The sequence below is a fragment of the Bidens hawaiensis genome, unplaced genomic scaffold, assembly GCF_021521415.1.
Source record: "Bidens hawaiensis isolate Kalapana, Puna unplaced genomic scaffold, B.hawaiensis_p1.1 tig00028540_1, whole genome shotgun sequence".
NCBI lineage: Eukaryota > Viridiplantae > Streptophyta > Magnoliopsida > Asterales > Asteraceae > Bidens > Bidens hawaiensis.
Genome location: NW_027494675.1, coordinates 86,509 through 98,701, shown reverse-complemented (window position 1 = coordinate 98,701; position 12,193 = coordinate 86,509). Strand labels below are relative to the sequence as shown.

General features: G+C 36.7%; 1 protein-coding gene across 2 annotated transcripts; it reads left to right on the top strand.

Moving 5' to 3' along the window:
• The first annotated feature begins 6,356 nt into the window (after positions 1 to 6,356).
• On the top strand, positions 6,357 to 11,555 carry LOC143577371 (patatin-like protein 2). 2 transcript variants are annotated; one of them, XM_077061220.1, is made up of 7 exons: positions 6,357 to 6,539; positions 6,801 to 6,982; positions 8,857 to 9,049; positions 9,125 to 9,286; positions 10,021 to 10,323; positions 10,991 to 11,207; positions 11,349 to 11,553. In XM_077061220.1, the coding sequence occupies exons 1-7, from the start codon at positions 6,360 to 6,362 to the stop codon at positions 11,351 to 11,353; spliced, it is 1,242 nt and encodes a 413-aa protein (XP_076917335.1). In that variant the 5' UTR covers positions 6,357 to 6,359; the 3' UTR covers positions 11,354 to 11,553. The 2 variants fall into 2 exon arrangements, with proteins under 2 accessions (XP_076917335.1, XP_076917334.1); XM_077061219.1 differs by having other exon boundaries at positions 10,991 to 11,555.
• The last annotated feature ends 638 nt before the right edge of the window (positions 11,556 to 12,193 follow it).

Sequence of the window (12,193 nt, the reverse complement as noted above, 5' to 3'; positions counted from 1 at the left end):
AAAGCCGAGGGACTATTAAGGCAAGGGTGCGGTGCCTACCTGGCGTATATTGTCAACGCTATGGCTGAGACGAAAGAATTGAAAGATGTTCCGATCATGCGCGACTACCCAGAAGTATTCCCTGAGGATCTTCCGGGGTTTCCACCGGAGCGAGAGATATAATTTCAGATAGACTTAATACGAGGAGCCCAACCCGTATCGAAAGCACCTTACCGTCTAGCACCGTCTGAAATGAAAGAATTAATGTCCCAACTACAAGAACTCCTCGATAAGGGTTTTATTAGACCAAGTGTTTCCCCATGGGGCGCACCAGTGTTGTTTGTGAAGAAGAAGGATGGAAGTATGAGAATGTGCATAGACTATCGCGAGTTGAACAAACTTACAGTAAATAATAGATATCCGTTGCCAAGAATTGACGATCTGTTTGACCAACTGCAAGGTTCAAGTTGGTTCTCGCGAATAGATCTCATATCGGGCTATCATCAGCTAAAAGTGAAGGAGGCGGACAGCCGGACATCCCTAAGACAGCGTTTCGGACGCGGTATGGACACTACGAGTTCCTCGTAATGTCATTCGGTCTAACGAATGCTCCCGCAGCAATTATGGACATGATGAATGGGGTGTGTCGGCCTATGTTGGATAAATCGGTAATCGTCTTTATTGATTACATATTGATTTATTCAAAGAATGAATCTGATCATGCTGAGCATTTGAGAGAGGTATTGGAGACTTTGAAGAAAGAAAGGTTGTATGCCAAATTTTTGAAATGCGCTTTCTGGTTACGAGAAGTGCAATTTCTAGGTCACGAGATAAATCCTGAAGGGATTACCGTGGACCCAGCTAAGATTGATTCGATAACGAACTGGAAGACTCCATAGAATCCGACTGATATACGAAGCTTCCTAGGGTTTGCTGGCTATTATAGGAGATTCATCGAAGGTTTCTCCAAGATAGCCGCACCGCTGACCGGTATGACCCGAAAGTCGATAGTATTCAGTTGGGGTAAGTTACAAGAAGAAGCTTTTGAGGAACTAAAGAAGAGGCTCACGCAAGCTCCAATCCGTGCTCTACCCGATGGTGACGAGGATTTGGTCGTTTGTACCGATGCTTTGTATCGTGGGCTAGGTTGCGTGCTGATGCAACGAGGTAAAGTGATAGCTTACGCGTCTAGACAGTTGAAAGTCCATGAGAGTACTTATCCGACGCATGACTTGAAGCTAGCAGTTGTAGTCCATGCTCATAAGATTTGGAGGCACTACTTATATGGCACTAAGTGTACCACCTACAGAGATCATAAGAGTTTGAAATATTTCTTTGAGCTGAAGGAACTGAATATGAGACAGAGAAGATGGTTAGAGTTGATTAAAGATTATGATTGCGACATTAAATACTATCCTGGTAAAGCTAATGTGGTCGCTGACGCGCTAAGTCATTAGAATGAGGAAGTCCTTGTAACAGTAAAGCCATACCAGGTGATTATGAAATCAAGTCTTTTTGAAGAAATCATCAAAGTACAGTTAGAGGTGTTAGTAGATGAAGGGTTAGTGAATAAAGAGAGAGTTTACGTCCAACAAGACGAGTTAATGGAAAACACTCATGGTGTTAAGACGAGATTTGACCGTATGTGGATTCCACGTCATGGAGATCTTAGAGGTCGAATCTTAGATGAAGCCCATAAGTCAAGATACTCAATTCATCCTAGAGCTACAAAGATGTATCAATATTTGAAAAGAGACTACTGGTGGCCAGGAATGAAAAATGATGTGGTGGATTATGTTAGTAAGTGCTTAACTTGTCTACAAGTCAAAGCTGAACATCAGAAGCCTTATGGAAAAATGCAACCGCTTGAGATACCTGAATGGAAATGGAAACACATCACCATGGATTTCATAACTAAGCTACCTCGTACAGCTAAACATCATGATACCATCTGGGTGATTGTGGACCGTTTGACCAAAAGTGCTCACTTTCTGCCTATACGAGAGGCTATCTCGTCAGAAACGTTAGCAAGTTTGTTCATCAAAGAGGTTGTGTCCAAGCATGGAGTACCGTTATTTTTTGTGTCTGATAGAGACACACGGTTTACTTCTAGGTTTTGGAAGAAGTTCCATGAAGCTATGGGAACGAGATTAAACATCAGTACGGCGTATCATCCTCAAACAGATGGGCAGTCTGAAATGACGATCCAAACCCTTGGGGATATGCTACGTGCTTGTGTTTTAGACTTTGGTGGAAGTTGGGATGATCATCTGCATCTGAAAGAGTTCTCCTATAACAACAGTTACCATTCAAGTATTGGTATGCCACTGTTTGAAATGCTTTATGGTAGGCGATGTAGAACCCCTGTGTGTTGGGGAGAGATTGGACAGAAAGAAATGGGAAGCCTAGAAGTCGTTCAAGAGACATCTTTAAAGTTCGATCAGATTAAAGCTAGAATGAAAGCCGCTAAAGACAGACAGAAGTCGTATGCTGATAAGCGGCGACGATCGATTGAGTTTAAAATTGGCGACAATCTAATGCTCAAGGTCTCGCCTTGGAAAGGAATCATTCGATTCAGAAAAAACGGAAAGTTGAGTCCAAGGTACATTGGACCGTTTAAGATTATAGATCGTGTGGGTGAAGTAGCCTATAAGCTGGATTTACCCGATGAGTTAGAAGGAATTCATTCAACCTTCCATGTTTCTCATCTGAGAAATGCCTAGCCGATGACACGTCGCACGTGCCATTGACGGACATTGAGGTTGATGAACAGTTGAACTACATTGAACAGCCGATTGAGATAGTGGATCATAAGGAAAAGCAACTTCGTCATAAGGTTATACCCTTAGTGAAAGTGATATGAAAGCACCGCAAGGGATCGGATGCCACTTGGGAAGTCGAGGAAGTGATGCGCAAGTTTTACCCTAATTTGTTCGTATAATAGTTAGGTTTCGGGGACGAAACCTCTTTAAGGAGGGAAGACTTGTAACATCCCAAATTTCAAATAAAAAAACATTTAATATATTTTTTATTCTATGGTAAAGTTTACTTGAGTTAGTAAATAAATAATATAATAATGACGGAAAGACAAGTAGGCTAAATAGATGGAAATTAATCATGGACCAAAAAGGAAAGATGGGCCTTAGGTCCATGGGCTTAGGGAAGTATAAATACCCCCTTAAACCCTAAATCTTTCCATTTTCATCCATCTTAACCATAATATTCCCTACACACCTTAAAACACACACTCAAGCCAAATACACCTCCCTTAGCCATCAGCCATCATTCAACCCATAAACCGATCATAGTAACCTTAGATCTTCGATCATACAAGCAAGCTAACAAGTCCAAGGTCACGTGAAAAGCTAACCGTAGTCGGAGGGAATCATAAAGGTATGTTCTTGATCCTAAAGGTTATGTTTTTATGAACGAATAATCATGAAACTCAAACCTAGAGTAGATCGGGTCTAGACAAACCATAAAGTTGCAAACTTGATGGTTAAATGGACTTAATGGACCTACGGTTAGATGCGGTTCATGAAGGAAACCCTAGATATAGCCTAGAATGTTTTAAATCCGTAAAGGTTTAAACTTTATGCTAAAACGGGGCTAGATCTTGGTGATGAACTAATAAGGGTGCAAAATGATTATGAATGGTAGAAAAGGGTGTAGAAATTAATGAAATGGGTACCTAAAGCTGGGTTAAGGGTGTTAAGATAAGAAATCAAGCTGAAAGCATCAAACCTGGGCGTTCTCGGTCAAATCTGGGCGTTCTCGGTCAAACCTGGAGTTCTCGGCCATCCCATTTCTGTTGGGTTTGGGCCTGAACCCAGCCGGGTCCAAGTGCTTTACTGGACAGTTGGGCCTGGTCTAAATTAAAGTCCACAAGTTGTTAATCCCTTGTCTAAACTAAACAAACAAGCCCAATTTAGAAAATACATTGGTTAACTAAATACCAACTTAATTAATTATACGGCTAATTAACATATATATATATATATATGTATATAACAGTTAGCCGGGCACAGTTAAAGAAGGGGATAACGATTAACGGCGAACGCAAAGGATCCAGGTGAGTTTCTAGCCCCATTTCTTGTTATGTTTTCGGGGTTGTATGCATACTCGATGTGATTTCTTAATACCATTATCCTAAGTGATAAGTGTATGCCCTACGTGATATATTTGAACAGTATGAAAGATTGCTTGTCGGTACGTGAACGATCTTCGGAAATTGCACGTACTGTCAAGTTATAGTTATGAATATGAATGCTATGTATAATGTATGAATGATTGCTTGTCGGTACGTGAACGATCTTCGGATATTGCACGTACTGCCAAGTTATAATTATGAATATGAATGTTATGTATGAACTATGAATGATACGTATGTATGTTATGAATGAATGTAAGAGATAGAAAAGTAGAAAAGGGACTGGACCCTAATAATATCCAAGGCAGAAAAGGGACCGAGCCCTTTAATAATCTCGAGGCAGAAAAGGGACTGGACCTTAATAATATCCAAGGAAGAAAAGGGACCGAGTCCTTTAATAATCTCGAGGCAGAGAAAGGACTGGACCCTAATAATATCTAAGGCAGAAATGAGACCGGGCCCTAATAATATCCGAGGCAGAATAGAATAAAGTGAAGTATAATTTTGAATTATGAAAGTATGTACTTATGTATGTAAAGTATGTTAAGTTATTAACTATAACTCACTCAGCGTAGTTGACTTTTAGTATGCATGCAGGTGAGTAGGATGAGACAGCTCGCTTGAGAGGAACACGTGGCATTGAATAAGAGGCTGGCATCGGAAGACTCGGGACGTTTATGTTTAATATTATGATATTTTGAAAGACAAGATGTTTATTTTAAGACAAGTTATGGTTAATGTAATGTTTTATGAAAGTTTTTATATTCCGCGTATGTTTTTATTAACTTTGATGATTAGAACTATGTTGATGAGTAAATCTAACGCCCAAATGTGAGGCACCGGTAACGGGGGCCTTACATCTCTCAACTATTTTGACTCAATGATCCCCCGTTAAAAAAATACTTAACGGCTTTAGTTGTTTCCCTGGTTTCAAACCTATGTTTTAGGTCTTTTGATCGGAAGAAGAGAACAAGTCGACTGATGTAAAACTTATCTCGAAACGATGATTCAAATGACTTGATTTTTGTTAATTGGAATTTCAAGCACCCGAATTGAAACACTATTTCATCATTTGGATCACCATTTCGAGATATGTTTTACATCAGTCGACTCGTATCCTTCTTCCGATCGAATGCCCTAAAACATCGGTATGAAACTAGGAAAAAACTTAACGATGTTAAGTATTTTTGAACGGAGGACCATTGTGACAAAAATAGCTGAAAAGTGGGACCGTTGGTAATGATTTTTTAAAAATGAAATTATTATTGGCCAATACATAAAATGTGAAATTATTTATTTACAAATTGCCTTAATAAACATCTTATAGTAGTTTTGTTTTGTTTTAATATCAAGTGCATTGAAGATAAAGATTTTTGATCGTTTGGATTTATATTTAGAACAAGTTTTTTATCCGGCGCAATGCGTCGGGGCAGCTGCCAAATCACCAACGTCGAAATCTGGGCTTCAGTAACCCTAAGCGTTACTACGATAGGTCAACGCAAATTTGGTCGATACATTACGGTATACACATCATTGGTAAAATTTGAGAGTTAAACCCCAACATATTAATGTATAAAAAACAAATATTTGAAACGATGTTTATTTGGTCAGTAAAACCGGACGGTTCACAAGTGTTCCCAGGCATTTTGGCAATAAATCAACACAAATTTGGTCGGTTTTGATTACGGGTGTTACGGTACTGGAGCTAAAAACGGAAAAAAATTATGTAAATTGAGGTGGACCAATAGCCAATTTGGGGGGGGGGGGTTCTGTCGGTAAACTTGCGATTTGGTTAAACCCGAGTGTTGTCGATCACCGGCATTGAGATAGCGAGTCTACGTGAATTTGGTCAGTTTCCGTGAGGTTTGTTATGTTACCGGAACTAAAATAAAAAAAAATGACGTTTAATCGGTTTCCTTTACGTTTGTTAATGTAATCGAACATAAAAAAACATGAACCAATACGATACCGCCAAGTTGCTCAATAGAACACTTGAAGCACCAAAGTTAATTATAAACATAATTATATACAGTAGTAACCTAAATGCATTATTTAGAAGAAGAAAAAATAAACATTAGCTCACCGACCCGGACTTATCTCATGAATATACACAAACATTATTATTCCAAATGAATGCCTACCTCATCAAACTTTATGAACTCACCACTTCCCTCCTTCCCCTCTTTCCTTTTTTAATCTCTAAACTATCCATTAATTTCAGATTCAACAAATGGATGCAACTTTGCATCTCATAATCCTTCTTACACTTATTATGACCACGGCAACCTTCCAACCACTCACCGCCACTTTATCCAAATCCAGCATCGTCACGGTTCTCAGCATCGACGGTGGTGGCGTTCGCGGCATTATTCCCGCAACCTTACTTTCTTTTCTCGAACTCAAGCTTCAGGTACACGATTACTAGTAATTACTAGATGCTACAGGTGCGGATCCAATATAGGTTGAGAAATAGCTTACGTAGTTACCTCTCAACTTTCTTTACGAAATACATTTTTTATGCAATTTTCTATTTATTTTTTTTTAATTTTTCGTTTTATATATCAGCTACCCAGGAACAAAATACTTTTTAGTTGTGCTAACTATTAACTTTTTTTACTAGATCAGTCACTTATCAGTTTGTTACGCTTGATAATTTGGTTTGCTCTGGCAGGAAATCGACGGGCCCACGGCACGAATTTCGGATTATTTTGATGTGATTGCCGGAACGAGTACCGGCGGATTGATGACCGCAATGCTTGTTGTTCCTGGTGATGATAATCGGCCGTTATACACTGCAAATGATATTAAGGAGTTCTACTTTTATCATGCTCCAAAGATCTTTCCTCAAAAAAGGTAACTAAATTTCTTATTCGTGGCTTGTTTAATATTAGGTTTATAGTAAACTAAAAGGCTAAAGTTAGAATTGGCATAGGTTAAAAGTAGATCAGTTTAATTCAGGTTCATGAACCATGAATGACTAATTGAGTTAATCAGTTTATGTGGCTAAAGGGATGTTAACTAATTTTGAACGCGAGCTTCTCAAGATTGATTCGTTAAAAATTTGAACTGAGTTGCGCTTAATCAGATTGAGTCCACTCTATACTTAAAATCATTTATTAAACGAGCGTAAGCGTAAGTTGTACGTACTAAGTGTGCGTAGGCTTATTTTTATTAATACAAAAATGGTCTATTATTTACGTGTACACAAATATTATAATTTGAGATAGTAAAATATATAATAACGCACTTTTAAGGTCACCACTCATCAGTGGGTCAAAATAATTATAATATTTGTTTTATGTTCTTAATGAAGGATTTTACTGAATTATATGTACTATATATTTTAAGTAAATTTAGAAGCATTTGTGTGTTTACTCATTGCACGTGAATCTCAATTGTCGTATTGCTCACAATTATTTGACTGCGTATTGCTCACAATTATTTGACTGAGTAGTACACACGGCAGCTTTTGCACTCGCGGAGTCTACAATTCATCACACGTGTAACTATTACAATATTAATAAAATACAATAAAAGTCTAATTTAATAAAATAAAATTTGCATACTAATTTAAAGAAAAGAGCAGGATGGCTCACGGCGTCCAATGTGGTATAATCTTTTGTTAGAAGAAAATTTTATTAGCACTGGCAACTAGCAAGAAGAGAGGCACTAATACAAATACACTCATCGGAAACGTACAACAAACGACCATCGCGACAAACAAACATGGAACTAGACCTCAAAACACTTGCAAACACCCGTTCACCTAAAAACAACACCAATCCTTTCAAAATAACCCAAACTTTCATGATCTATACAAAGATAGCACAACACTCTAATTTTTAATCTAGAGATTCAAGTCCTGTATCGATAATCAACACACAAACTAAACGAATAACTCTCGTTTATATTAATATATCACTCAAAAAACTGATTACAAATCCCTCAAACCCTAACTCGGTTTGACTCTCGATGAACCCTAACTCGGTTATATCCAGATGAACCCTAACCCGGTTACATCTTGTGTGTGTCTCTTAGATGAACCCTAACTCGGTTACACCTCACACCACACAATCTATAATGGCTAACCATGACATGTTTATATAGGACTGACCTAACTTGCTATCAAAGGCATTACTTATTATAATTACAATACAATTAGGAAACATAACCACTATGACCTACTTGTCAATATTGGTCCCTCAAGTTCACCGACTTGTGACTTGAAGTCCGAAATTACTTCCATCAGAGATAGCCTGACACCTTTACATTTGTTACACTGACAACAAATTTTCACAGATCGTTTTGTCATATTTCAATTTTTTAAAAAAACATCAATTTCATGTTATAAATGATTTTTAGTGTAAGCCCCCCGATATCCTCGTCCAAGCTTCGCCACAGGTTTAAATGTTTTAAACAACAAAAATCAACAATAAAGGTTTCCATCTTTTGCCCTATCAATCAATTTTATTACTTGAAATCTTGCTACTTCTTGCATCATAAGTTTCGAAAATCTTGATCAATATTCCTAGACGACTTTGAGTTGTGTATGCATAACTTCACATTGTATGTGATTACTAACTATACAACCAACCTAATTGTGTTTTAAGGGATAAAAGAAAGGCTATTGATTATTAGACTATCTTTGTGATGAATCTTTTATATATATTTATTATTCCTTCTAACATGAAAAACTGATGAACTGGTAACTTTGATTTTGATATTAGCCGCATCGAGTTCATAAATAATGTAGCACATTTCTTTGGGGAAGTCATCGGACCAAAGTACGATGGGGAATATCTCCGATCAATAGCCAGGGAGGTTTTGCAAAACCAAACTCTCAAACAAACCTTAACAGATGTTATCATACCAACATTCGACATCAAACACCTTCAGCCGATGATCTTCACCACCGATGATGTAATAATCTCTCATTTTCCTCTCTACATTTATCAACTTTCATATGCAAATTATGAATTTTGTTAATTTGTTTAGGCAAAAGAGTTCGTTTGGAAAGATGCTCGTTTATCCGACGTATGCATTAGCACATCGGCGGCTCCAACGTTTTTCCCGCCTCATTATTTCGAGACCACTAACTCTGACGGAACCAAGCGGGAGTTCAATTTAATCGACGGTGGAGTGGCAGCAAATAACCCTGTAAGTCACTAGCTAACTATAATCTTCTTAAAAAAACAGAAAGAAATCTGTTTTTTATAGAGGTATGTGAATTTGAAATTTGGGATTACATAAGGTGGTATGGTTTTGAAACTTTGTTATCATGCATTCATGCCAACATCTCCCAACCTTTTGGGACACCATATGCGCCTATACGGCTCATATAGATGCAAAATTTTGTCTTTTTGTGATGAAGACAAAACCATACGGTGTTTGAAGCCTATACGGCTCGTATAGGGGCTATACGACCCGTATAGACTGGAAAAGCTGTCATCCGTACCGTAGTTAGTCATGTGAGGGCTATACGACTCGTATAGCCCATATACGAGCCGTATAGAGTCGTTAACACACCATGGGGGTGGTGTTTGAATATAACGACCCTTTTTTTTATTCATGTTCATTATTTTTTTTATTTCATATAGTTAATTTATTTTATATAACATGTACGTAGTTATAACAACATTTCCATAAACTTAAATACACAATTTTGTTTTTTTAATTGCTGCATTTCGATATAAATTTATTCAAAATGGAGTTTTATTTAGCTAGATAACATATTTATTATATTACTACAAGAAAATACGTTATTTTGAATAAAACTCAGTTTGCAATAAAATTTATATCCGGATGAAAAAAATCAACATAAAAGTTTAAAAATGAAAGGTCAAAATAACTAAAGTATGATTAACTAATAGTTGTTTGAACCGCGATTGTAGACGCAAATAGCGATCACACATATAACGAAGGAGATCCTGATCGGAAAACATAAGTTTTCCGATATAGAGTCCATCGACGGTAGAAGAATGCTTGTGCTTTCATTGGGAACGGGTATTCCGAAACGCTCAGAGAAATATAATTCCCACAAAGCTTCCAGGTGGGGTTTGTTGAATTGGGTCTTCAACAATGGCTCGTCTCCAATATTTGATATCTATAGTGATGCAAGCTCCGATATGGTTGATATCCATGTCACCACTCTTTTTCGATCCCTCAATGCACAAAAGAATTATCTACGCATCCAGGTAACATAATTTTGGTGTGTAAATGAGACAGCCGAACCCGAGCTTGCTTAAGACTGAACTCAGCTCGTTTAACTTATGAGTGTGAGTTCAAATTCGTGTTTGGCTCATGAGTAGTTCCTAAAGCTCGAGTCCAACCATTGCTCGGTTCATTTATAAATTATTTATTAGTGAGTTGATTACATTATATATATGATTTTAAATTAACTTTTGTATTATTTGGGGCTTGGCCATTATACACCCCTAAAATAAACTAGACATCGTATTTTACTAACCATTTGGTTGAAGAAAAGTTAAATTAATTTAACCGGAAAATCAAACTAAATCAAGTGAACCAGTTGAAAAAATGATGGTTTTGTTATTGTGGCTTGGTTCGATTACAAGCATTTTTAACCAAAAACTGAGCCGGGCTGATATATAAGTACCATGCACAAAAATAACCGATGTAATCCATATATATGTATAAACAAATAAAATATTTAACCTAACATAAATTTAAAGAAAAATATAAGTCATTTAATCAAATTAAGATTGCCATAACTTAAATAATCCGGTAGAAACCCCAATAACCGATTTAACTAGAACAATAGTTAAGATTTCTTGATAACCGAAGTATTTCGTTATTGTGCTCACCCATGACTAAACATGTGACCAATACGGGCACCGGCAGGAAGATAATTTAGTCGGGGACACGTCATCAGTGGATATTGCCACTGATGAGAACATGAAGGCGCTTGAGGACATAGGAAGGAAATTGTTGAACGAGAAGGTATCGCGAGTGGATATAGAGACAGGCATATTTCAAGAGGTGGAAGGAGAAGGCACAAATTCGGAAGCGTTGACTCGTATTGCATTCCTACTTTCTGAGGAACGAAAACATCGTCAAAGTAAGTAAATAATTTGTTTGGTTTGTTAAGATCGTTTTGAGCTCTTACTAGTATTCAGGTTTACATAATCAAAATCCTTTTTAGCGAACCTATAATTGAAAATGTGATCTTAATGTGGAAATGTAACAATGTTTTGTGAAGGATGATAGATTGGAAAGGAGATTTGCGTTTTTGAATGATGGGTGCATTGCTAAGGTGGAAGGTAAGAGTGTTATTAGATGTTAGCAATATCTTGTATTTTGTTGTTTTTAGGCATGTAGATTTTTCTTGTTAGTTTGTTGGTTCCGACTCGGTTTATCGGAAACTCTATAAATATTATTAGTCCTAATTGTTCCTTCGGTTTTTGAATGATGGTTGAGAACATATGAAACCTCTTATATTTGAGATCTTTGGACCTTTTGAATGGTGCATTGGCTCCTAATTATATATGTAGACTAACATTGAATCCTGGTCATCCAAATTATCAATTCTTCTTAAAACCCCACTTCATAAAGGTTCTTACGCATGGTTTTGTTTCAATGTTCTAACCCAAGGTAAATATTACTCACTTGTATTCATATTAGTTAGCAAAAGAAAAGATATTGTATTCATAATATCTTTAACCTTACCAATTGAACTAAGTTACTAACCTTATAACCAAACTCTAATTCTAAGCAAATACATAATTACATATTACAAACTAGTTTTAGAGCCCGTGTACACGCGAGATGATCTAAATAATTAACTTACAAATAAAGCAATACATAATGTATATTGAACAACATCTATGTCTGTAAATTTATACATAAATTGATTTTATTTATATCACAAAATATTTTTTTCCAAAATAAGATGAACTTAATAAATAAAAATAATGCACGTGCAAAAACATACCCAAAAACACTTCATCTATTGAAAATATATTCTCAGTATCATATATTTATTATTGAAAGAAATTTGGTTATGAACCAATTTCGGAGAATAAATCTCATCTAATAATATTTTTG

What these genes read in the sequence shown, in the direction of transcription:
- LOC143577371 (XM_077061219.1), top strand. Translation starts at nt 6,360, where the DNA reads ATGGATGCAACTTTGCATCTCATAATCCTTCTTACACTTATTATGACC. An exon ending in TGATCTTCACCACCGATGAT is followed by an intron (nt 9,050 to 9,124) that starts GTAATAATCTCT and finishes TAATTTGTTTAG; the next exon opens with GCAAAAGAGTTCGTTTGGAA. An exon ending in AGAATTATCTACGCATCCAG is followed by an intron (nt 10,324 to 10,990) that starts GTAACATAATTT and finishes GGGCACCGGCAG; the next exon opens with GAAGATAATTTAGTCGGGGA.